The 24,047-nt window shown below is 39.5% G+C and overlaps 1 protein-coding gene across 4 annotated transcripts; it reads right to left on the minus strand.

Annotated features, from left to right (window-relative positions):
* Positions 1 to 529: 529 nt before the first annotated feature.
* LOC144676085 (regulation of nuclear pre-mRNA domain-containing protein 1B-like) lies at positions 530 to 21,539 on the minus strand. 4 transcript variants are annotated; one of them, XM_078536600.1, is made up of 5 exons: positions 21,303 to 21,539; positions 17,728 to 17,857; positions 16,613 to 16,742; positions 12,269 to 12,433; positions 530 to 1,067 (listed from the first exon to the last, which is right to left on the minus strand). In XM_078536600.1, exons 1-4 carry the CDS (start codon positions 21,451 to 21,453, stop codon positions 12,269 to 12,271), a joined length of 576 nt encoding a protein of 191 aa, XP_078392726.1. In that variant the 5' UTR covers positions 21,454 to 21,539; the 3' UTR covers positions 530 to 1,067. The 4 variants fall into 4 exon arrangements, with proteins under 4 accessions (XP_078392726.1, XP_078392724.1, XP_078392725.1 ...); XM_078536598.1 differs by having other exon boundaries at positions 725 to 1,067; positions 16,609 to 16,742; XM_078536599.1 differs by lacking the exon at positions 530 to 1,067 and adding an exon at positions 4,854 to 4,958.
* Between the last annotated feature and the right edge of the window lie 2,508 nt (positions 21,540 to 24,047).

Here is a 24,047-nt window from a genome sequence, read left to right on the forward strand (position 1 = left end):
GGCACTTTACAGCCTTCCGGGCTGAATATTGAATTCAACAACTTTAGATCTTAAACTCCCCCTCCCCCCATTCCCACCCCGTTTCTCCCCCCTCCCTTTTTTTTCAATAATTTATATAGATTCTTCTTTTCCCACCTATTTCCATTATTTTTAAATCTAAAACTAAAACTTTGTTAGTCTTTCCACCCCACCCCCACTAGAGCTGTACCTTGAGTATCCTGCCTTCCATTCTTAATTAGCACTTTTCTTAGATAATATCACCACCTTCAACACCTCTTTGATCCTTTTGTCTGTGACATCTTTTGATTATCTGCTCCTATCACTGCTTGCTTATCTCCACAATCATCCCACCCTCAACTTCTCTCTCCCCCCCGCCCCCCCCCCCCCCCCCCCCCACCTTAGACCAGCTTATATTTCACCTTTCTCCTAACTATACTCAGTTCTGCCGAAGGGTCATGAAGACTCGAAACGTTAACTGATTTCTTCTCCACCGATGCTGCCAGACCTGCTGAGTTTTTCCAGGATTATAGTGGCCTTTCTGAATATCTCGAGACGGGCTGTAGACATCTAGGAAGAGGGTCTGAAGTTAAGGTGTAAACCTGGTGTGTTTCAATTATTCATGTAATTTCCCCAGATCAAAGAAAAGTTCGAAGGTACCTGGTAAACAAAGGAAGGTTTTAAAAGTATCCACATCTTTTCAGATCAAAGGGCAGATATGAAGTTAAAGATAATTAATTTGCATTTCTATTTGGAAGCAGCCATATGTCAAATTGTCATAGAGGTGGGTTATGGGGTTAGGAAGTTTTTTTTTGCTTTGGCATATCTCTGCTGTATTTGGCAGTCTGGGTCTGGAGCAGCTTGGAGAAGGCAGCAGCCAGTAAAAGGAGCAGATGGCCATCAGGAACCAGGGGTGTTTCTAATTTGGAGTCCCTACGCAAGGATGCAAGTGAGGCTATGGACAGGCTGAGGAAATCCAAATTCGTGAGGTGTTGAAGTAGGGTTGAAGAATTGGGCTAGTCAGATGCTTGTGGGAGAATATCCAAGAAACCCCTCAACTCAGAAGATAACTGGAAAAAAGAAGAAAAATTACAGTAAACCATTTGGAGCTGCGACACACATTGGTTTGGTTCCAAGAGATTTGAATGGATACTCAAGAAACTGCAATGCAAAAAAAGAGTTCTCGGTTGAAATGAAAAGTAGAAAAGGGAGATTCTGTTCAGAATTTTGGTTTAAAGTATAAGGGCTTATGAGATAAAGCGTTAAATTAATAGTGCTTTTTTTCCTTTTCTTTTGTCAGTAAAAATATTTTCCCTTTAAAATGCAAAATCTTGCTGTGTGGTCTTTTCAGTTAATAACTGGGAATTCTAATTTTTTTTAAAGTTACTGGTTTATACCAGGATTGTAACGATAGTTCCGAGTCTGGATGGTTTGTGGCTTGGAGAGGAATTTGCAGGCGGTGATGTTTCAGTGCCTGCTGCCCTTGTCCTTCTAGGAGGTTATTATAATCTCGAGGGAGACCGTTAACTTTTAAAAATAAATTCAAACTCCCAGTTATTAACTGAAAAAAATTATGCCACAAGATTTCACATTTCAAAAACCTTTTACTGTACAGGAATTAAACAATGCAAGTAGCAGTAACTTAACACTATTTTGTAAACCCTTATTATTTAAATCAGAGAATCTCAACAGACCACTTCTGGTTCTGTTTTTAATTCCACCCAAGAGTTCCCTATGCTTTCCAGGGATCTTGAGGATCCCTTCACTTCTCCCAAGACCAAGCCATGACGTGCCACAATTCTTAAAACTTAACTGAGGCCCAGTTCGCCTCTCCTCAGCTACCCAGTCTGGTGCGTGAACATCCAGAGCTCTCTCTCTGCGAGGATTCCACTGCTGATCTCTTCTACAAGCATTACCAGGTAGATCTGCAAATTTAAATTCCTCACAAATTTGAACTTTTCATTGCAACCATGGGCCAGGCTCAATTTCTGCTTAGTGGCCCCAACTCAGGAACAACCCTGGTTCCTAATAGCCCTTATGCCCCTTCTTCTGGCTGTCAGCATATACACAACTACCTTCGCAGTCTTCCAAGCTGACTGACTGTTTGTGAGAAAACACATAGATAAACTCAGACAAAAGACAGCTTCCCTGCAATCTATTCCCATGGAAAAGTGGCACATCTGGAATGTCGCAGATAGAGATTCAAACCAATCAACCACTATTCACAAGCCTGTCCTTTGATATGAAATGTATATGGATACTTTAAAACCATCTTGTTTCAAACCTTGCTTTGATCTGGGAAATTACCTGAATAATTTGCATCTCTAACAGGGCCAACTGCAATCTTACCTGACATGCTAGCTCCATTCCTAAGCCAAGAGCAGGCCACCTGTTGCTATTGTTTTCACACCTCTAACTCCTTTAAGTAAACACAGGCCATCCTTCGAATGGTAATTACCTCAAGATGCTTATCAGTTTCCCAAACCCAGGCTTTTATCCCCATTTAGCTTACATTTAAAAATTAAACTTCCAAGACATATGAATCATGAAATTAGACATTCTCACAACATGGTACAGGTTGCGGTTTGGAAGCTGCTGTCCAAAGAACCTTGGTGAGTTGCAGTGCATCTTGTATATGGTACCCGTTGCTGCAACTGGGCGCCAGTGGTTAAGGCAGTGAATGTTTAACGTGGTGGATGGAGTGACAATCAAGTGGGCTGCTTTGTCCTAAATGGTATTGAGCTTCTTGAGCATTGCTGGAGCTGCACTCAACCAGGCAAGTGGAGGTTATTCAATCAATCAATCATACTCCTGGCTTGTGCCTTGTAGATGGTGAACAGGCTTTGGGGAGTCAAGAGGTGAGTTACTCGCTACAGAATTCCCAGCTTCTGGCCCTTGTACATTATTTATATGGCTAGTCCGGTTAAGTTTCTAGTCAATGGTGACCCCAAAGTTTCCCTAATTCCCAAATGCTGCTTTGATGTCAAGGGCAGTCATTCCCTTGAGTTCAGTTCTTTTGTCCATGTTTGAACCAAGCTGTAATGAGGTCAGGAGCCAAGAAATGAGCTTTCGAAAGATACACTGAAAAGTAATTAATGCTGAAAGGACGTTTCCTTGTGCGAGAGATTAGAACTAGGGGACACAATTTAAAAATAAAGAGTCTCCCATTTAAAACAGAAGTGAGAAGAAATTTTTTCTCTCAGAAGATCGAGAGTCTTTGGAACTCTCTTCCCTAGAGAGTGGTGAAGGCAGGGTCATTGAATATTTTTAAGGCGGAGGTAGATAGATTTTGACTGATAAGATTCTTGACTAACAAGGGAGTCAAAGGTTATCGGGGGTAGGTGGAATGGTGTTGAGGCCACAATCGGATCAGGCATGATCTTACTGAATAGCAGAGCAGCTCAAGGGGCTAAAAGGCCTACTTCTGCTCCTAATTCGTATGTTAGTATTTCTTAAAAATCTGAATAAGAATTTCTCAAGTTGAGAAAAGGTTTTCTTCCAACATGAGATTTTGTAAGTGATTTTGGTGATCATGCATATCAATACCGTCCAAAATTAATCAGCGGTGCTGTCACAATATATTCACAATACAAAATAACTATTTAATCAACAGATTACCTGATCAGGTTGAAAGGGTAAATAAGTACAAATATCATATAAATAAGGTTTGATGGCCCCCAGATGAAAGTAAGCATTCCGCCAAAACCATAGAAAATGATTATGCCATGAACTCTAGTGCAGTCAACATTCTTTGAATTAAAATATACTCCACGGATCATAAGGTTTCAGCTTGGTTCATCTTGAGTCAGAAGTCATGAAATCAATCCTCGTATAGGACTTGAGTATGGAAGCTTGGTTGACAATCCAATATAGTAATGAGGGAATTATACATTATCAGAAGTGCTGCTTTCAGATGAAGCGTTAAACCAAGATGCAAAATCCCCACAGCATAAAGTGCAGGAAGCTCTCAGTACACCGGCCAAGTTTATTCCTCAATCAGTAGTAGCAAAGACTGATTATCTGGTTAATCATTTATTTGCTGATTCATAAACTTGTTGTGCGCAAATCTGTACACCATGGCTCTAATATTTACAGGAAAGCTGTAGGAGACAGAAAACAGCCAAAGAACTTGGCAAGACCAGCTACGCAGAGATCTAACTTCCACCATTTCTTTTCTGTCATTTACTGTTTATCAGCCGAGCAAGACGACCAGCAATATAAGACAGCAGCTGCAACCCTTGGGAAGAAAAGAAAAACCACTGAGGAGAAGCTATGGGAGGTGGATTTGGGAAGAGGTCAGCGCAGAGGAAGGAATAGAGAAAGAAAGGCTCAAATTTCCTTGAGGGGCTAGGTGAGGGAAGCACTCCTGTTCCACAAGGTATGCTAAGAAAGACACTTAATTTGCAAAGCTGACAGCTCCTGATTCCCTTTCACGACTAGGTTTAGAGACCTCAGGAAACCTGTGCGGCAACTGTAACATTTAACTTAGGCTCCCAACTGCAATGTGGAAGCCTGATTTATGGCAAAGCGGGACCTGCGAATGCCACCATCATAACTGCAACGGCATAAACATGACTAGGGTCATTTTTCTGTTTTTCCTTTGCTTTTTAAAAGCCACCCCACTTACCAGATTCACTCTTGCCCATTATGGTTGAATGCTGGGTGGTGAGAGGTGTTAATAGATCCATGCTTCCCTGAATAACAATAGTGATTATCATTCAAAAGTAATTAATTGACTGTAAAACATTTTGGAATTACCAGAGGATATGAAAGTCACTACATAAATGCACAATATTTCTTTTGATTGTAAAGAGGAAAAACAGAATTACTAGTCCCTTCACAAGACTTATCTAAAATTCACATCACCTTTCTTTAATCTGGTTCATTAAGAGCATTTTGGCAGAAGATGCAATCAATGGGACGCTTTTCCATCAAGACACATAGGATGAAGAAAACACTGGCTTAATGCAAAAAGAAAATATAAATAAAATCATATATTACAGTATGGAATTAAACATTCTAAATCCTTTGAAACAAGAATGCAAAATTGTACACATTTTCAATAATGCAAAAAATATTTGTAAAACGATAGAAAGGCCATAAAGGTGACTGTTATTCTTCGAGTTTGAAAAAGACGACGGATGTACAGACTCATCAACAATGAACACTGAAATGGTCATGTAGTCCCAGTCTGGAAAAACAGAGTCAGAAACAGTCAGAGCATTGGAACTCATGTTGTGACATGGACAGACACTGATCTATGAGTTGCTCACAGGCAGCAATAAGACATTGATCCTTTTCAAAAGTGATAGAAGTTCTACGGATCAGGGCACTCCAGCGAGTTCCTTCGCATGCTGATTATTCCAGTTCATTAGACTTGATGCCACACTTTGTGGCGCTTGCACAGCTGACCTTGATTTCTTTTGCCAGATCCCAGCTTTCCATACAGCAACTGTCTCGGAATGTAATGGTCCTCCATTCTAATTACATGTCCTACTAGCACAGTTAAGCTCTCAGAAGCATTGCCTCAACACTTTTGTCTGGGCTTGGTCTAAGATTTCGAGGTTTGTGATCTGGCTTTGCCAACAGGTACCAAAGATGGAGCGAAGAGTACGCACGTAAAAATTGTTCCAATTGCTTTATGTGTTTGTGGTAAGTCCAGGACTCTCAGCCATAGGAGACAAGGAATGGCAAGAGCGTTATACATCTTGGTCTTCGTGGTCAGTCCAATGCTGTGGTGGCTTACTACTCTGGTGCAAAGCCTGAGCACCTGGCTCACCTTGCTGATCCTAGCTGATATCTCTATCAAGTGAACCATCGTTGGTGATAATGGTTTCAAAGTATTTGAAGCTGTCAACATTCTTCAGCTATCAACATTCTTCAGCTTTCTATCAATGATGGAGATGTCTGGTTGAACAATGCTGGGCTTTGGCAAGGGCTGGGAAAGAATCTCAGTCTTTCCAAGACTGATGGTCAATCCAAACAGCTTTGAAGGCTCTGAAAAATCTGTCAACCATGATCTCTCGTTTGTGAGCCATTAAGGCACAATTATTGGCGAAAAGGATTTCCTGGATGAGTTTCTCAGAAGTTTTGGTTGTACACTGAGACGTCGTAGAAGAGTGAGCCACCAAGACAATATCGGAGGTACACTCCCTCTTTGAGTTCCGCAACAGCATGGTTAATGACACAGGTGAAGAACAGGTTAAAGACGGCTGGTGCTAGAACGCAGCCCTGCTTCACTCTGTTCGAGACCTCAAAGGGAGCTGATGATTTGCCATTTAAAAGGGCCTGGCCCTTCGTTCCATCGTGGAACAGCTGTCTGACCATGATAAATTCTTTTGGGCAATCACGCTGTTCCAGGATTGTCCAGAGGGTCTCCCCTATTGACTACGTCAAAGGCCTTTGTGAGGGCAACAAAAATTAAGTAAAGGGATATGTTCTGCTCGAGGCATTTTTCTTGGATTTGTCTCACAATAAATATCATATCAACTGTGCTGTGACCTGGTTAAAAGCCACAATGAGCCTCAGGTGGGTTCGTTTCTGCCACAATGATAAGTCTGTTCAGGATGATGCGAACAAAGGTCTTTCCTGCTATGGACAGAAGTGAGATACCTCTGTAGTAGCCACACTCTGCTTTGCTGTCTTTGTTTTTGTAGAAAGGCCTTAAAGGTACTCTCTCTCAAAACTAGCTGTCTAAAAACCGGAATTGTCTGAAAACCAGACATTCGGAATTTGTCTTGCATTTTAAAAATTAAACTTACCTGGACAATTCGGCTATGCATCTGCATGGCGCTGGAATAGTAAACTGCTTCGCTACTTGCACGCCTATCCACGCTCCAAGCAACCCTTGACCCCACCCAACCTAGACTGGCCTGAACTGCCCACCGCCCAAAGCGCCCAACCTGAAATCTAGCAAAATCCAAAATCCGGCACATTCTGGGTCCGAAGGCTGCCAGTTGTGAGAGTGCACCTGTACCATAGTCCAAGAGTCACGTGACTGATGTAAGCCCAGGCAGTAGCCACAGTTTGAGAAATGGGTTCAAATCTAGGCAGTGCTCTCGTACTGTCAACTAAAACTGAAGCAAGATTCAATTGATGGGAAACCAGCCATTCTTGAAACTTGTATTATCTAAAGAACACAAAATAGTTTAGATGGCCACCTGATTCTTGTGGTTCTGAGATCTGCTGAAGGGGGATCCATATCAAATTGTACTTAGATAGAAAGTCTGAAGTATAAATAATACCTCATGACAGAGAGCAGTGTGACTCCAACAGCAAAGTATATGGTTTACAGAGTTGACAAATCTGCACGTGCTAAAAGTAACACCACCTCTCAAGATAGTACTTTGAAAAATTTAAGTTTACACAATGGAGAGACATTTTGAAGGATGAATAAATTTTACTGCTTATTGAAAAAACTACGAATCTCAAAATGTACAGGATAAGAAATGTATATCAGCTACAACTTAAACCCTAACTCATAGTGAGGTAGCCCACATCTCAAGTTGCAAACAAGTTTAGCTTGTCAGCTTGCAAAGGTTTTGTGTAGATATGTGTCAATGAGGACTTTGGAAAGAATAAATAGGTTTCTACTGACAGCAGGGTCAATAACCAGATTACACAGATTTAATTGGCAAAAGAACAAGAAGGTAGATGATACACTTTTGTAATTTAGAGCTAGTTATGATGCTTTTGAAAGAATTGCCTGCAAGGGTGGTGGAAGCATATTTATTAGTAACTTTCAAAAGTTAATTGGATAAATACTTGACGGGAATAAATTACAGAGCAAGAAGGAGTCTCCCCTTCACCTGACCTTAAGCTGACTAATGCAATGTATTTGGGTTTGGCAAAACATTATTTCTTAGGTTTATTTCAACTATGCCTCTACCCAAATCTTAGCTACCCAGTATGGTATATGGTAGTTTTAGGCAAAACTACCTCAAGAGAAACTAGGGCCCATTATGACATTCTCTGTTGTCCAAAGTGGTGCTTAATTGCTGATACAAGCTTCATCCTAAATGATACCACTGCTGAGAAATCAGAATCTAGAGTCATCAGGCATATGATCCTTTTACTTTCTTAAAAAGTATTGGCTGAATTTCTAGCCTTTTTGCGAGGTTTCGTTTTTTTTTTGTGAGAGAGAGATTGAACAGCACACAACTTATGATACTGGTCACAAGAATTTAGGAACAATTTTACAAGGATGGGGTAAGGGGTCTTCTCGGCTCTGTATGAAAAGGCTTACAGCAACCCTCTGCTTTGTTAAGCTACAATCCTTCCATTAATCAAGGTACAGGAAACTCATCAATGAGGGGGAATTGTTATTGAAATTGTAATGTTTGCAATATTTAAGCTTACTCTATTTCTGTTTAGAATATTGGTACGCTTTGCCTGGAAAGCACCAAAATGGGATAGAAACTAAATAGTCAAATATCCTGGCATGGCCCTATATATACACATCGCTCATCAACTTGATAGATCTCTTTCAAAACAAAACTGCCAAACATAATTGGGTGGTTTCTCCTAGAATAAGCAAGCTCTCACTTAAACTGGAGATGTGTCATGTTTCAGACTGGTTGTTGCTAATCTTTTCTCAATGGGCTGTCGCTTACAATGCTTTAGAAAAAAAGCAGACAGCCAGGCCCAAGTGCTGCAAAGTCAGTTAAATTACAAAATTGAAAGCTACAAAGGAGAATGTAGGAGGGTAAACTAGAAACTATTTCTGGTTAGGAAGTGCAGCATGTTCATTATTTCACATTATCTACACATCGCAAATTTGTACCAACTGAACCAAGTAGAATGAATTTTAGCAATAGTTTTCTCAATCTGCCCTTGAAGAGATTGAAGCAGCACATGGGCAAAAAATAAAAACATCCGGTTGATATCACAAAAACATCATTGATGTAGTTCTGGTTTGTTATCGTATAATTAAATGTTTGGCAGGTCAGGCACACCTCAAATGCAAGATGCTCAGAACAATTATACAGGTGGTTAGCAGTATTGTATCCAAGAAAATAAATAAGGCTAAACCCTAAAACACCTGAATATGCAAGGTTGTGTTGATTGAAGGGCTCAATTTATATTAGCCTTAACTTTCGTATTTGTACAGCTAGAGTACCAATCACATGTGGTTCCAGTCCATTTATTTTAATGGCAAGTTTTTTTTTCTTCCCCTCGCTTTTAGGGCTTCTATTTACTAAGAGCACCAATCTTTGATCGGCAACCTCCTCTTAGGCTTCAGTCAACACTGCTCGAATTCTGACCTTGCCGTCAGGAGATGATGCGTGTACATGGGCTGCCAAAAGGTGTTTGATAAAGTTTAACATAATAGGCTTGCCAGCAAAGTTGAAGTCCACCGTTTAATGAGCGTTCTCATTTTAGCAGCCTTTGTAAATTAGGGAATTTACCCAAATAGTGCTGCTGGCCTTGACCTCCATTTTGTTTTAGTGCAGTTACAGCAGATGCCCCAAGAACTGCATTGTAACGGGCATGCTCAGCCTGTTTTCTTAAACACTTCCCACCATTTCACTCACCATCTTTCCCGAACCCCTCGCTCCCACCACTTCACTGCTTCCCACTCCCGAACCACCTCACTCCCTCCTGCTCGCCACTCACCATCTGTTCCAAACCCCTCACTCCCTCCTACTTGCCGCTTTCCTCTCCCAAACCTCCCACTCACCACTTCCCTCACCTAAACCCCTCGCTCCCTCCTACTCGCCACTTCCCTCTGCTGAACCCTTCACTCCCTCCCACTCACTCTTCTCTCTCCCGAACCCCTCGCTCCCTCTGTCCGAAACCCCTTGCTCCTTCCCACTCACTGCTTCAACCGGGTGGTGCAAATCAGCAAGCGGGAGGTGGGAAGTGGAAAGAAGGAGTTGAGTAGAAAGAGTAGTAAGTAGAAGGGGATTTTTGGGCTAGTTAGGTTGAAGGCAACCAATAGGTTTTTAAATGTAAAAATTACAGGTCAGGAGTGTAACCCATCCTTATTACATGTCTTCTTATGGGCATGTGATTTTTGTTTAGCATGTTTTTGTTTAGCACACTTTTTTAGGAACACATTAGGAGCAATAAAAGAGGGATAGCAGTAATGGTGAACAGTTTTTTTTTTGGATTGGAGAAGGTATACAGTGGGGTTGCCCAGGGGTCAGTACTAGGACTATTTTTCTTGACATTTATTAATGACTCAGATGTAACTCTTTTGAGTACATTCACAGTTCTTGACTTTTTTTTTTGTTCGAAGTCCTGGAGTGGGACATGAACCCACAACCTTCTGACTCAAAGGTGAGGGTGCTATGAACTGAGCCACAGCTGACACCTCATGACTCAGATGTAGGTGTACAGGACACAATTTCAAAATTTGCAGATGACACTAAATGTGGAAGTAGCATGAACTGAGAGGAGGATGGTAATGTACTTCAAGAGGACATTTACAGACCGGTGGAATGGGCAGACTAGTGGCAGATGAAATTCAGTGCAGATAAATGGGAAGTGATACATTTTTGTAGGAAGGATACGAAGAGGCAATATAATGTGTACAATTCTGAAGTGGGTGCAGGAACAGAGACACCTGGGGGTATACGTGCACAAATCATCAAAGTTCGCATGGCAAGCAGAGAAAGCTGTTAAAAGTGCATACAAAATCCTCTGCTTTACAAATCAAGATATCGACTACCAAAAGCAAGCAAGTTATGGTGAACCTTTATACAACTCCGGTTTGTCCTCAATTGGAATATTGTGTCCAATTCTAAGCACCACAGTTTAGGAAGGATGTAAAGGATTTAGAGGGGGTGGAGGAAAGATGAATGAGAATCATTCCAGGAATGAGGGGCTTCAGTTACATAGATAGCTGGGAGAAGTTGGGGTTATGTTCCTTAGGGAAGAGGAGGTTGAGAGGGGATTTGATAGTGGCGTTCAAAACCAAGGCCGGGGGGTGGGTTCCCCGCAGACTAGATAGGGACAAATTATTCCCATTCACGGAGGGGTCAAGAACCAGAGGACACAGATTCAAAGTGACTGACAAAAGGTAACATGAGGAAAGACTTTAAGCAGTGAATGTTTAAAATTTGGAACGCATTCCCTAAAAGGTTGGTGGAGGCAGCTTCGATTTTAGAAAGGAATTGGATAAGCACTTGAAGAGAAAAAATTTGCAAGGCTACCGGGAAAGGGTGTGGGATGGAACTAGCTAAACTGCTCTTGCAGAGAGTCAGCATGGACTCAGTGGGCCAAATGGTCTCCTTCTGTGCTGTACCATTCTAGAATTCTAGGATTCCATGTACAATGATTGGTCTGAGATGTCTCACAGATTCTCTCTCAGTATTCAAAACTGATCAATTGCTGTTCACCAGCTACCCACCCCAACCCCTCCCATGGCACAGCTGAAAGTGGAAATTTACTACATAGAAGTTGTTGTAAAAGTAACCCTGTAGAAACCACAATGGAAAGAGGTGTGATTTTAGTCCAGAGCATATTCTCCTTAAAACAAAATTACCAATTCATTCCTTAGTAATCATTAACTTTTGCTTTTTTTTTTACTGGTCAGTTGATTCAATGCTAGCTCTCTGACATTTGAGTCAAAGAGTCATGAATCAAGAGTCACTACAGCATCTATGTACATAAATTTAGGCTGACACTCATGCATAAACCAAGGGAATGTGGGGTTGTTCGTGTACCGTTTTTCTGATGAAATTTCATACCAAGTTTGTCTCTTCAGGTAGGAGAACTTAAAAGATGCCACAAAACTATTTAACCTACAGCAAAGTGACTGCTTCATCTACCTACATAATAACAATGACTAGACTTCAAAAGTAATTCATTGGCTATAAAGACTGTTGTGTTCTGAAGATGTGAAAGGCACAATATCATTGCAATCTACCTTCTTAGTTCAAGTCTTGTTTTTTTACAAACATTTCTGTTCTCAATAACAAGGGGGAAATGTGCTTTACATGATCTTGGTTATAGCCTGACCACCTCACCACCTAAGCTTTTGCACTTCCACTAGATTTTCAGCACAGAAAGCAAAATACACTGAAATCCAATCCATGAGCAGTATAAACAGGTAAATCAATCCCACCTTGTTAAATCAAGAGCTTAAAAAAAACACAAACATTAATCAGTTCTAAGGTTCTGAGCCATGATCAAAGGTTGGACACAGACACAACCAACTTTACAAAATAGTAAAGATTGGATGCATCTTAAAATACTTCTTTTTGTGGAATTATTCCATCTTTCTTAGAAAGGTGGTATACTGTTGGCTCTCTGGAAACCTACTGACCTATATATCTGGTCTCAGATGAGATGCTGGATGAAGAGTCAGATGTTGCTGATTCATGACCTTTAACAACCTCAGCATTACGAATTCTGTTAGACCGAGATTGCCTTTCACTGGATGACGGGCAAGATGGTGGTTGATCATATACGACTTTAGAACCAGTACTCTCTGCAAAGATTAAATTTGCTGTCAGAAGGTAATTACTAGGGTAGAAAAGTTTTACAAAAATTTTCATTGTACGATGCAATGTTAATGCAATTCTACAGCACTTTAAGCTACAAAAAATGCATTATAAAGGATATTCAGGGGAATTCTCAGCTTATACAATAATCCTAAAATGCCAATAAGGGGGTCAAAAACACACAAAGCATGGGTTCTTGTTTTCGAGGCAGAAATGCTGAGTAATGTTTGTGTAGTCTTACAATTGTCATTGCCTGTTGTACCCAGCAGACCTGTGACCACTTTTTACAGCAAATCTCACTAAAGTTTAACTACTTTATTGGTGTAAAAATTTGTAAGATAATCATCCTAACTGCCAGTCAGTATCATCTATTCAGAATTGACATTTCTACATGGTAATGTTTATTGGACATATTTTACTTGCAATTTATTGTCAAATTCCCAACTCAAATCAGTGGCAGGCAGAATATAAAAATGGTTTAAACTACCATCGGCTGTGGCGCCTTTTGGGAATCCAATAAGGATGAAAGATCCGACATAAATACAAGCTTTCGTGGCAAGTATAAGGCTAGCTATCTAAAGAAGATTTAAAATCACATTATAAGTTTATTTTAAAAATTGATCATAGTGTATTATATATAAAACTTAGTCACTACAGGTTAGAAAGGACTAACTTTCAAAGTTGAGAGTTCTCAGTAAGTTGCTAGATTGGTCAAATGGCAGAGATGCTTCTATTTTGGAGGAAAGAAAATAAGTCTAGCAAAACCAACTAATTTTTCTTGATTATGGAGTAGTCTTAGTAATAGTTGCAAACAGACAGTCTTTCCTTCTATTCCCTCCTTTCAAAATTCAGTTGTATGCATTTGCTACAGAAAATGCAAGGTTCAATAATATTCCACTGGTCCTGCTATTCTAATTCGGATCATACTAATGTATTGCGGATTTATAAATCAAAAGACATGAGGATTTCTCATCACAGCAGCTATTGAAAACATGAAAACCAACACTACATTCTACCTGTAAGGAACAAATGTCAGTCTCTGTTGAAACATAGAATGAATGCTACATCCTAGCCACAATCTGTTTTTTCTTTCATGTTCAATTTCCGATTTTATTGCTATGAAATAGTTTCACAGATCTGTGGTTCAATTTCCCAAACAAATTTGAGCTCCAGTTCATTAAGTTTTCAATTATTCTTTTTTAAATGTTTTCAGTTTTTTAAAAAAAATTACATTTAGACAATCTCTTGCTGTATTCCCCTCAATTTCTGATATTTTCACGGTTTGTTTTTTTAAAAAAATTATTTATTTAGGGCCTTGATTGACCTCGGACTGACAGAACATATCGTTGATTCACAAGTCCAAGGGTTGATTCATTTCTTCAACCACTTGTGCAACTAACACCTGACACACTAATTCATTAGAAATTTGTGTAGCGGCAAAACATATTTATAATTACCAAAGATTTAACCTGGTACTTAAAATCATGTATATTTTGCAGTGACTTGTCAACTACACAAGTTATCGATTGCCAGATCGTGATATTCAAGAGCCATTTTGTAGAATGAATCTCGTCAAAAAGCAAACTAAGAACTTGCATATCTATTCCATTTACAATAAAGAATCATAGCAAAAAGTACAGCTTCACAACACAGACCTGAAATTACCACCCAACTTGGATTGAGAGGCTACATGCAGAAAGGCAAACACTCTAAAATAAGATAAAAACAAAAAACTGCAGATGCTGGAAATCCAAAACAAAAACATAATTACCAGGAAAAACTCAGCAGGTCTGGCAGCATCGGGGGAGAGGTCGAGTGTGTTCATATGCTACATATTTCCGATGCTGCCAGACCTGCTGAGTCTTTCCAGGTAATTCTGTTTTTGTTTTACTCTAAAATAAGATTCATTTTCAGGGACTCAGAATACTTTGTTGCCAGCCAGCTTAATGTGTTGCCTGCAATACTTTAATCCAACTTTGAATTGTTCCTTTAGGAATTATTACCGGAGGGCAACACTAGGATATCAAAACTTTTCCGAGAATATGTAAATACAGATGTTACTCAACATTATCATATCATTTACAGCACTAAAGCCTATATATCTTAATTACATATTCAGTTTTAGTAGGTACATGAAAGGAAAATATGTATTTCAAAGATCATTGATTATAAATTCAAAACATTACAATTTTTAAATTGGGATAAAAATCAACATTGCTAATTATATCATCAAAGCAAATGCAAGAAGAGGAGTAGATGAAGGACATTCACAAAAGACAAAACAAGATAAAACTAACCAGATTAAATTTAGTTGCGGAATTTTAGATCATCACTTCATTGTCTAAAATCTACCACTGCCAATGTAGATTTACAGGTAGCAGCGCACACAGTAACAACCCTTCAAGTTTTTAAACTTCATTTCCTCTGATTCTCTTCACCCTGCTTTAGATCACTGTCTTCGTCAACTGTGCTTATCTTCACAGTTAATAGTTTTGAAAAGGGATTAAACAGAATTTTAATTGTAAACAGACTTATTTCTAGAATGATTAAAGTCAGAATTTTTTTAAAGACTATGATTCACCCTTTTAGCAAGAACTTAATACAAATAACTCTTTGAAGCTGCTTAATTTATTGAAGCTCTTTGAAACTATAATGCAAGATTAAATTATCAAGTCTTCCCAATATAACAATTACATTTTTTTCTCTCCTTCCTTACTGTGTTTATTCTAATGTGTTAATTATACAGAACAAAACTACTGTGAACCATTAGGATAAAAGCCATCTGTGATTTTTTTTTAAATGCAGTGTAGGGTTAAGCACAGTGTGGGGCTATTTAGTTCAGCACATTTCACTCATTTCCAATTACTTTTGTACTTAGATTTTTAAAAATCTTGAATAACTGTCAACCAGGACATACAGAGACACATGTTGCCATTGGCCAAACATGAATTTAACATTTACCATAAATTAATTTTGATTTGTGAGAAAAGCACCAGAGCACACTGCAAGTTTACAGGGTATAAAATACATGTTTTAGTATAGTATAATGATATAGCCAAACAAGTAGTAAATGTGCGTTGCAAGCTTGAATCAAAGTTTCAAAGTTCTTAGTGTGGACAACAGTTGTATAGTGACATTTAACATTTCTTATGGCTTGACCACTGCTTCCTGTGTTTCACAGCACATTTTACACACACAGTTTTTCTGCAATCACCGTTAATTTGGCCAAACATGCAAAAGAATGCAGCAACACATCATAGACAGTGCTGTCCAAAAATAAACACAAGGACAACCAAACAAGCCCACTGTAATATTCCCCATTCTACTCAATTTTACATACAAATCAATATGACAACTTGGTCAGCAAGTCCCAATTTATTCTGACTTCAACATGCAAAAGGATTCCTATGCATTTTCAACTTATCACACCCTACAATATAAAGTATTGTGCCAGTACTGCACTTGATTTGGATGGCAGATGCAGGTACCTCTTCCAAATTTCCTTATATGGGGAAATATTTCACCTCTGCTCAAATTCCCTCAATGACACTGGTGAAAAGCAGCATTTAAGCATGCAGACCGTCACTTGTATGAAGCTATGTCACAACGCAAACTTAGGAATTTATTCTGACAACTTTGACAATCTTACTGTGACTGCCTTATTGAAATTTTTTCAAACTATGTCCCCATTAAAGAACTGCTTTTCTTTTTAAGTATGTATTTATTTTGTCCACTTTTCCCCTTTATGTTGAGTACTTTTCCAGACAGAAAGGGTAATGTGGAGACCCACTCCCAGGCCATCAGCTCTACTGCTCTCAAATCAAACACATGAAGGCATAAGAAATCAGAATGGCTGGTTTCCCAATTTTGCAATACTCAAATTGTGTTTGCATTCAATTTCACTCCTTCTCATAGTAACACCATGAGAGTGAGAGATTAACATAAGTAGAAATATAATTTATTCTAAACAGACTCATTGATTAGTAGATAGCTGGCAACATGAAAGCATCTCAAACAACACTATCTCACTTTACAAATGAGGCTTAAGAGGCAGTTTGTTTCAACCAAGTAACTTTAAGGACAAAGATAATCTGATTAATTCAGATTATAATACACAGGTTGTATGCTGACAAGGTCACATTTTAATTTATGATATGCATACCTACTGGAAGCGGGCTGTTAGATTCATCCACAGTTAACTTAAGTTGTTGAATAAAATCAACATCATAGACGATCCTTTCCTGCCAGATATTCAGGACTCGTTCCATTTGCTTCTTACAACTCTGCTCAGATTCTCTGCGGGAAGGAAAAGGGAAAAAAAAATCAACAGAAACTCCAGTAACTTTATTATTCTTGTTTACAATTGTTACTAACATCACAGCTTTCATTATAGTTATCCTGCTGCAAAATTGAATTTAAAAAAAGACTAGAAAAGACCACCTATGATCAAAGGTACAAGCTGAGAGAAATTATTAAGACAAGGGCACTGGAATCAGGCCAATCCTATCCTCAGTGGAGCATCTCACAAACCTACCTGCAACAGTGATTGCAGGAAGGCGACTGGATGTAGTACCCTAGCTCATTTCCCTATTCCTAATCAAAACAGTTTAATTGGCACAAACCAGTGAAACTTTCTCATTTTACATGTGGCTCAGCTACTTACTTTCCTAACCAGTTGAGGCATTGGAGAACCTGACAGATACACTGTGATCTAATGTGAAGCTAACTCTTCCACAGTTGATGTGTGCGTTTTATAGTTTATAAAGTGGATCGACAATAATATGGCTTCTAAGCATGTGCAGACTGGCCACCAATTAGTTACTGATGGGATAGAGGGCAACTTTTCCAGCAACAGAGCAATCAAAAATGGAGATGAAGAGTGCCCATTGGGAGGTCACCTATTGACATTCACACACTGCCACTGACATTTTATATCAACATTTAATCAGTTTAGCCACTCGATGCCATGGTCAGTCTGAGATTCAGTGCTGTTATGTCACAGGTACATCTAATAAGTGGAAGATGCCGGAAAATTTGAGAATATGTTAAAGGGCACTAAATGCAATTGATGCGCCATTAAGGACTGGTTAACAATAGCATCTTAATTGCAACAACAAATGCACCAGTACTCTGGGTACATCACATCTTCTTTCCAACTTATTCATCAGCTAAAGAGTCAAATGAGCTTCTTACCTACTGCACAACACACCCATCCCAAGTTACTATTGTAGAATAATGCCTCCAAGGGTATTATATAGCTCTTCAATAACTCATACTGTACCTGGCAACATGTGAAAATGCATCCACAAGAACCCCCTCAAAGGCTTTGGTGAATTCGGGACCTTTTCGCTTACTGTTCTGAATGACATCATTAGCCAGATAGATGAAGGTCAGTTTCCTGCTTGGTTTAGCTAGATATGTTACATAAAAAACAGTTGCTGTGAATTAATGCAAAAAACATTTAGATGGATAACCTCCCTGTGCACTTAGCAAGTAACCCTTGTTAGAAACTACAAAACAGCTTTACATTTGTTTCAAACTGCAGTCAACTTACCTTAAACCTTTTAACAATTAAAGACTGTAAATCTACTTGGATCTGTGGTGTTAGAATTGATTGATAGGTGGCTAAACCATGTATAGATCTCAATTTTAGCAACTTTTAGAGTGAGCCTATTTCACTTTAAAAAAGGATATTTAAAAATATGGAATAATCGTCAAAGAATTTGTAACTTTTTTTGCATTCTCTGGAAAGATGAGAATTGACTCAAATGGAGGCTATGTTTAAGCAACATCCCTGAAATCGAATGCATTATATTGCAGGCATTTATACAAAACACTTGGGGGAAAAAACTTGATCACAGAAAGTTAAATTAATCAATATATTAAACTATGACTGCACATTTAAGTAGTTCTCATCTTTGGATTTGATTCATGATTGGTCTGAATCCCAGTAAAAAAGGAAAAAGAACTTAGGAACAGGAGATGGTCTTCGTCCTTTTTTCCTATGTTGCAGAAAGATGTTTCCCTGTTAACTCACCTCAGTTTATTTCACACAATTTTATTTTCTGTGATTTCCAATCTCCAAGATGTAAACTAGAATATTAAAAGCCAAGCACTTAAAATAACCAGGCTCAATAGACAGCATTCTTCCGGACACTCTGTTTTCAAATGCTATCAGCCTCTTGCTAACTTTAGTCTAGTACTGAATCCGCCATCAAATTTTCTTTTAGAAAGATGTATCACTACTTTTTAAACAATCTGGAATCACCGGAAAGGTTGTTGCGCACCAATTTAAAAGACTAGGTACTAACTATTTTTTATGGCATAACCATCCTTAATGGGCAAAGTTACTGGGGCGCAAGATATCTGAATTCTGATCTAAATATTAGAATCCAAAACTAGTTAGTTTCAGTATAGAAAAGCATGTTACTAAGATCCCTGAATAGTGAATAAATCCTGAGGTGACACTGAAAGACCATCTGTTGCTTCCCAAATGCTGAATGAATTTGCCCCTTTAATTGAAAACAGACTCAGTACCATGCACATTCCTTCTATTGCAACATTTTTCTTTTCTTCCCAAATACTGTTCTCATCTTCCCACCCCGACCCCATTTTTAAAAACGTTTTCAATCCTTTTTCAGAATTGATGGAAAAGTCTCAAGGAACAGGCAAATTCACCGCCAGTCAATGAAAAAGGAAAATATGGAAACGGAATACAAGCAGACATGCTCTATATAGGTATGGCAGTTTACATGTTTCAGCAGTAATTCACTAAGTTTATACTTTCATGCCCTTCTCTTCCATCTCGTCAAAATATAGTCTACTTCAACACATGAGGCAAAGAAATACATGTGTATCTTTATGTTGTCAACTGAAGTAAATAGGGCCCATCAAGTAAACCAACCTGTTAGCACAGATCTCCAGAAATATATTTCATTTTCTTTTACAAAGTACCCAGAGCTTTTTTTTTTAAGAAAGGCCCAACAAAATTGATTATTTTCTCTAGTTAAGATCAGAGATGTAATGATCTGAGAAGTATGTCTGTGATTTCTTTCCAAACAAATTTACCATTAGATTACAAGATTCAACAGAAAAACCATGACCAACATTGAAGAGAAACATACTGTAGGTTAGTCAGAAAAGGCAAAATAGAGGTACAACAATCAGAAAAATCTATAATTTAAACTCCAGAAAATTGGAAACTATGCTTTAGTACATTACATTGACTGCATCATAATTTAAATATTAGTTATTGATTTAATAGCTCCTACCTCAATGAAATTTAATTCTCATTAGAAACGTTTATATGAAAATTGTACATACTAATCTACTTTACCCAAAGGAACAATGCTATTCAATTCACAATGCACCAGAAATAAGCCCTGCAAATGAGATTGCTTTATTTGTTGCCCTAACTGCTTTGCTAGAATTAATCATTGAAATATTAGTTACGCCTTAGAGAAAGATACAAAGACGGTTCACTAGATTGATTCCTGGGAGGAGAGTTTGCCCTATAAGGAGCAATAGAGTAAATTGGGCATTTACTCTCTGATGTTTAGAAGAATGAGAGGTGATCTCATTGAAACATATAAGATTCTGAGAGAGCTTGATGGGCTAGATGCTGAGAGACTGTCACGCCTGGCTGGAGAGTCCACAATTAGGCACATAATCTCAAGGTAAGGGGGTGGCCAATTCGGACTGAGCTGAGAAATTTATCCACTCGAGTGTTGTGAACCTTTGGAATTCTCTACCCCAGAGAGCTGCGGATGCTCAGTGTTGAGTTATATTCAAGGCTGAGATTGATAGATTTTTGGATGCTGAAGGATGTGGGGATCAGGCAGGAAAACTGAGTGGAGATTGAAGATCAGTTATGACCTTATTGAATGGCAAAACAGGCATGAGAAGTCGTATGGCCTACTCTTGCTCCTATTTCTTAAGTTCTTATATCCTATTTCATACAAAATAAGTTCAGCACTAATACAGCAAGAGCACTTTTGGGAATAATAAAAGGTAGGCAATGATAGAAACTGCATCTTCCAGATCTAACAATAATCTTCCAAACATTAAATTCATTCATTCCAGCTTGACAACAAGGAACATTGCCAGAGTCTCAGTCTTCTGAGCAACTAGTTTCACATCAGAACCTTAAATCCAGAGATTGCTGGGCATTTACCATCACTCAGTTTAAACCAGTTGCTCTTTCAACTTTTTCTTGAAACAAGGAAACATCTTCATCACAGAATTCAACATATACTTTGGACTAATGTTCTTCACAAAGGCAATAACACTCTCAACTGAGACAGTCTCAAATCTCACTCCAGAGGCTACAGCACATAATTCAGGCTGACACCCCAGTGTATTACTAAAGTACTGCTACAATGTCAAAGCTGTCGCCTTTGGGTTGAGATTTTAAACGGAGGCCCCACCTGCTCATTGACCTGTGACAAATATCTCATGGCACTTTTTGGGGAAGAGCAGGTAAGTTATCCCGGTACTTATCCCTCTATTATTATCCAAAAATCAGATGATCCGGACATTTATTTCATTGCTGTTTTTGTGGGAAAATGTGAATGGTTTGTTTCCTTCATTACGCCATTGACAACACTTCAAAAAGTACTTGAGTGACTGTGAAGCGTTTTGGGATGTCCTGAGGTAGTGAAAGGCGCTATATAAATGCAAGTGTTTCTCCATTTCTCTATGAGTAGTAATGTTACTGTAAGTGGAAGCGCTTCAACACAGAAGCCGAGAGGCGGACGCGGCGCTGCCCCCTCCCCGGTCGGTCGGTTGGCCGGCCAGCCAGCCAGCCAGGGGCGGGTCCAGCCGAGGAGCCGCCACTCCGCTCGGGGAGGCGCTCACCTCTCTTCAGCTCCCGGTGCCAGACGTGCACAATGATGCCTGCGTGTTTCCGATGATGGATGAGCCACAAGGAGAGAGTCTGCACACTCTGCTGTGAGTTACTCAACTCGGCGAGCTTCTTCTCAAGCGCGGACTCGGAGAAGGAGGACATCTCTCGCTCTGTCCCTCTATCTCTCTCCACGGCAGTTTTCGCCCTGGTCGATCCCTCAGAGAAAACTCAGCAAAATGGCGCCCTGACCTTTCACCCCCGCGGGGTCAGAGGGCGCCACGTGACAGACAGACCAGCCGTCGGGACTCGGAACGGGAGAGAGGATGAACAAACAACTTTAGTGCGAGTGTGCTGTAAAACTGCATGATTTTTTTAAATGGATAGTTAATCCAGCAAATTCTGACCAAGAGCCGCCGTTAATGCGCAGGCGCAGAAACTAGGACCTGGACGCCCGGTTTGGACGCATGCGCAATGTCGCCGGTTATTGTTGGAGCCGTAGGAGGGCCAGGAAAGGACAGACTGGATAGATACGATATTGGTGAGTGTGGGTCTGGACACTGGTTAAATATATAGGATATTGGCGAGTGGAGGTCTGGACATTGGGTAAATGTATAGGATATTGGCGAGTGAGGGGTCTGGACACTGGGTAAATATATAGGATATTGGCGAGTGAGGGGTCTGGACACTGGTTAAATATATAGGATATTGGCGAGTGAGAGGTCTGGACACTGGGTAAATATATAGGGTATTGGATGAGTGAGGGGTCTGGGCACTGGGTAAATATATAGGATATTGGTGAGTGAGGGGTCTGGACATTGGATAAATAGCAGAGGGTTCAGTCAGTGATGGGATCTGGACACTGGATAAATAGCAGAGGGGATTGGTCAACGATGGGGTCTGGACACTGGATAAATAGCAGAGGGAATTGGTTAGCGATGGGGCCTGAACGCTGGATAAATAGCATAGGGTTCTGTTAGTGATGGGGTCTGGACACTGGATAAATAGCAGAGGGGATTGGTCAGATGTACTCTGGGTACGTGTGTGAGGTGATCTGGCCTGACTGACCAGGTCATAGATGTGAAGTAGAATCAGTAAATGCTGGAAATCCTGAACAGTTCTGACAGTATTGGTGGAAAGAGAAAACCAAGCTGACAGTATTGGTGGAGAGAGGAAAACCAAGAGTTAAATGTTTCAGGTTGATGGCCCTGAATTAAAACGTTAACTTTTTTCTCCCTCTACTGATGAGATCAAATCTGCTGAGTATTTCGAGCATTTTTTTCTTTTGATTTTACCTTCTGTAGCATTCACAATATTTTGCCCTTGTAGAGAGGTAAAGGGGCCAGGCAGGTCTGCAGCTGTTAATTTTTTATCATTTTATCTCCCTCTGTAGCTAACGGTGACTGGCATGTCAAAGGGGCTGGTCAGGGCTGAAAATGTAATATATGAAATAGGATCATGAGTAGGCCATTCGGCTGTTCAACCCTGCTTTGCTATTCAGCACAATCATGGCTGATCATCTAGTTCAACTCCACATTCCTGCACTACCCTCTTATCCCTTAATTCCCCGAGCATACAAAAATCTTTCAATCTCTACCTTGATCATATTTAACAACTGAGCATCCAAAACCCTCTGAGATAAAGAACTTCAAAGATCCACAAACCTTTTCGTGAAGAAATATTTCCTTATCTTAGTCCTAAATGGCTGACCCATTAAGTTGAGACTCTGCACCTAAAGATTGAAGCACTTGTAAGAAGGAGATGCTTTTAAGAACATGAGAAATAGGAACAGGAGTAGACCATAAAGGTCTGTCGAGCCTACTCCACCATTCAGTGCGATCATGGCTGATCTGCCTCAACTCTTCTTGCTCCTCACATCCCTTGAGTACCTGAGAGACAAAAATTTGTCAATCTCGGCCTTAAAATTACTCATTACATTGTGCAGCATCCACAAGCTTCTGGGGTCAGGAATTCCAAACGCTCTGAACCCTTTGGTTGAAGAGATTTCTCCTCATCTCAATCCTAAATTATTGACTTTTTATCCTGAGACTGTAACCCCATGTTCTAGATTTCCCAGCTGGGGAATATAACCTCTTAAGTCGTCAACCTCCTACAGAATTTTGTATGTTTCATTCATCTAAACTCTAGAGAATATAGGCTGAATTTACTCAGCCTCTCGCCTGTTGAACATAAAATGGGGTAAAGAAATCTGCCTGCTGCTAGACCACAGTTTATAGCTTTGAACACGGTCTCAAAGATTATTTAAAGCTATCATTAGAGCTGTCAACTCTCGACTATTTCAGTATAAAAAGTGATGTTTTGGTGCATTTATTGTATTGTCTACATCGGAGTTAAGATACAGATTAGCTATAATCTAATTAAATAGTGGAATCAGTTTAAAGGACTGAATGGCCTACTCTTATGTTGCTGTCTACATATGTACAGTCTTTTATGGGCACTTGCTGTTAAATTTTACAATATAAATTTCTATGTCCACGTTTATGAGGGGAGGGCAGGTGCTTCCCATCCACTAACCCACTTCTCGTTGTCACAATTTTCGGTCATACTTTTGTGAATTTTCGATTGTAAGGTAGCGTGTCAACATTTCTCATTCAATTTTGCTGTGTAAGTTTCAGACTTCCGCCACTCAGTGGCTGTATGGACCAAGTTTCTGAACTCTCAACTCTCAACCTAGTCCGTTTTTATAAAAATAAACTTGCATTCATCAATTGAAAATGACTAATGCTACAATCATAGAT

This window comes from Cetorhinus maximus, unplaced genomic scaffold (assembly GCF_964194155.1).
Source record: "Cetorhinus maximus unplaced genomic scaffold, sCetMax3.hap1.1 HAP1_SCAFFOLD_1346, whole genome shotgun sequence".
Taxonomy (NCBI): domain Eukaryota; kingdom Metazoa; phylum Chordata; class Chondrichthyes; order Lamniformes; family Cetorhinidae; genus Cetorhinus; species Cetorhinus maximus.

What these genes read in the sequence shown, in the direction of transcription:
- LOC144676085 (XM_078536597.1), bottom strand. Translation starts at nt 21,453, where the DNA reads ATGTCCTCCTTCTCCGAGTCCGCGCTTGAGAAGAAGCTCGCCGAGTTG. An exon ending in GCACCGGGAGCTGAAGAGAG is followed by an intron (nt 17,858 to 21,302) that starts GTGAGCGCCTCC and finishes TAACATATCTAG; the next exon opens with CTAAACCAAGCAGGAAACTG. An exon ending in GCATTTTCACATGTTGCCAG is followed by an intron (nt 16,743 to 17,727) that starts GTACAGTATGAG and finishes TCCTTCCCGCAG; the next exon opens with AGAATCTGAGCAGAGTTGTA.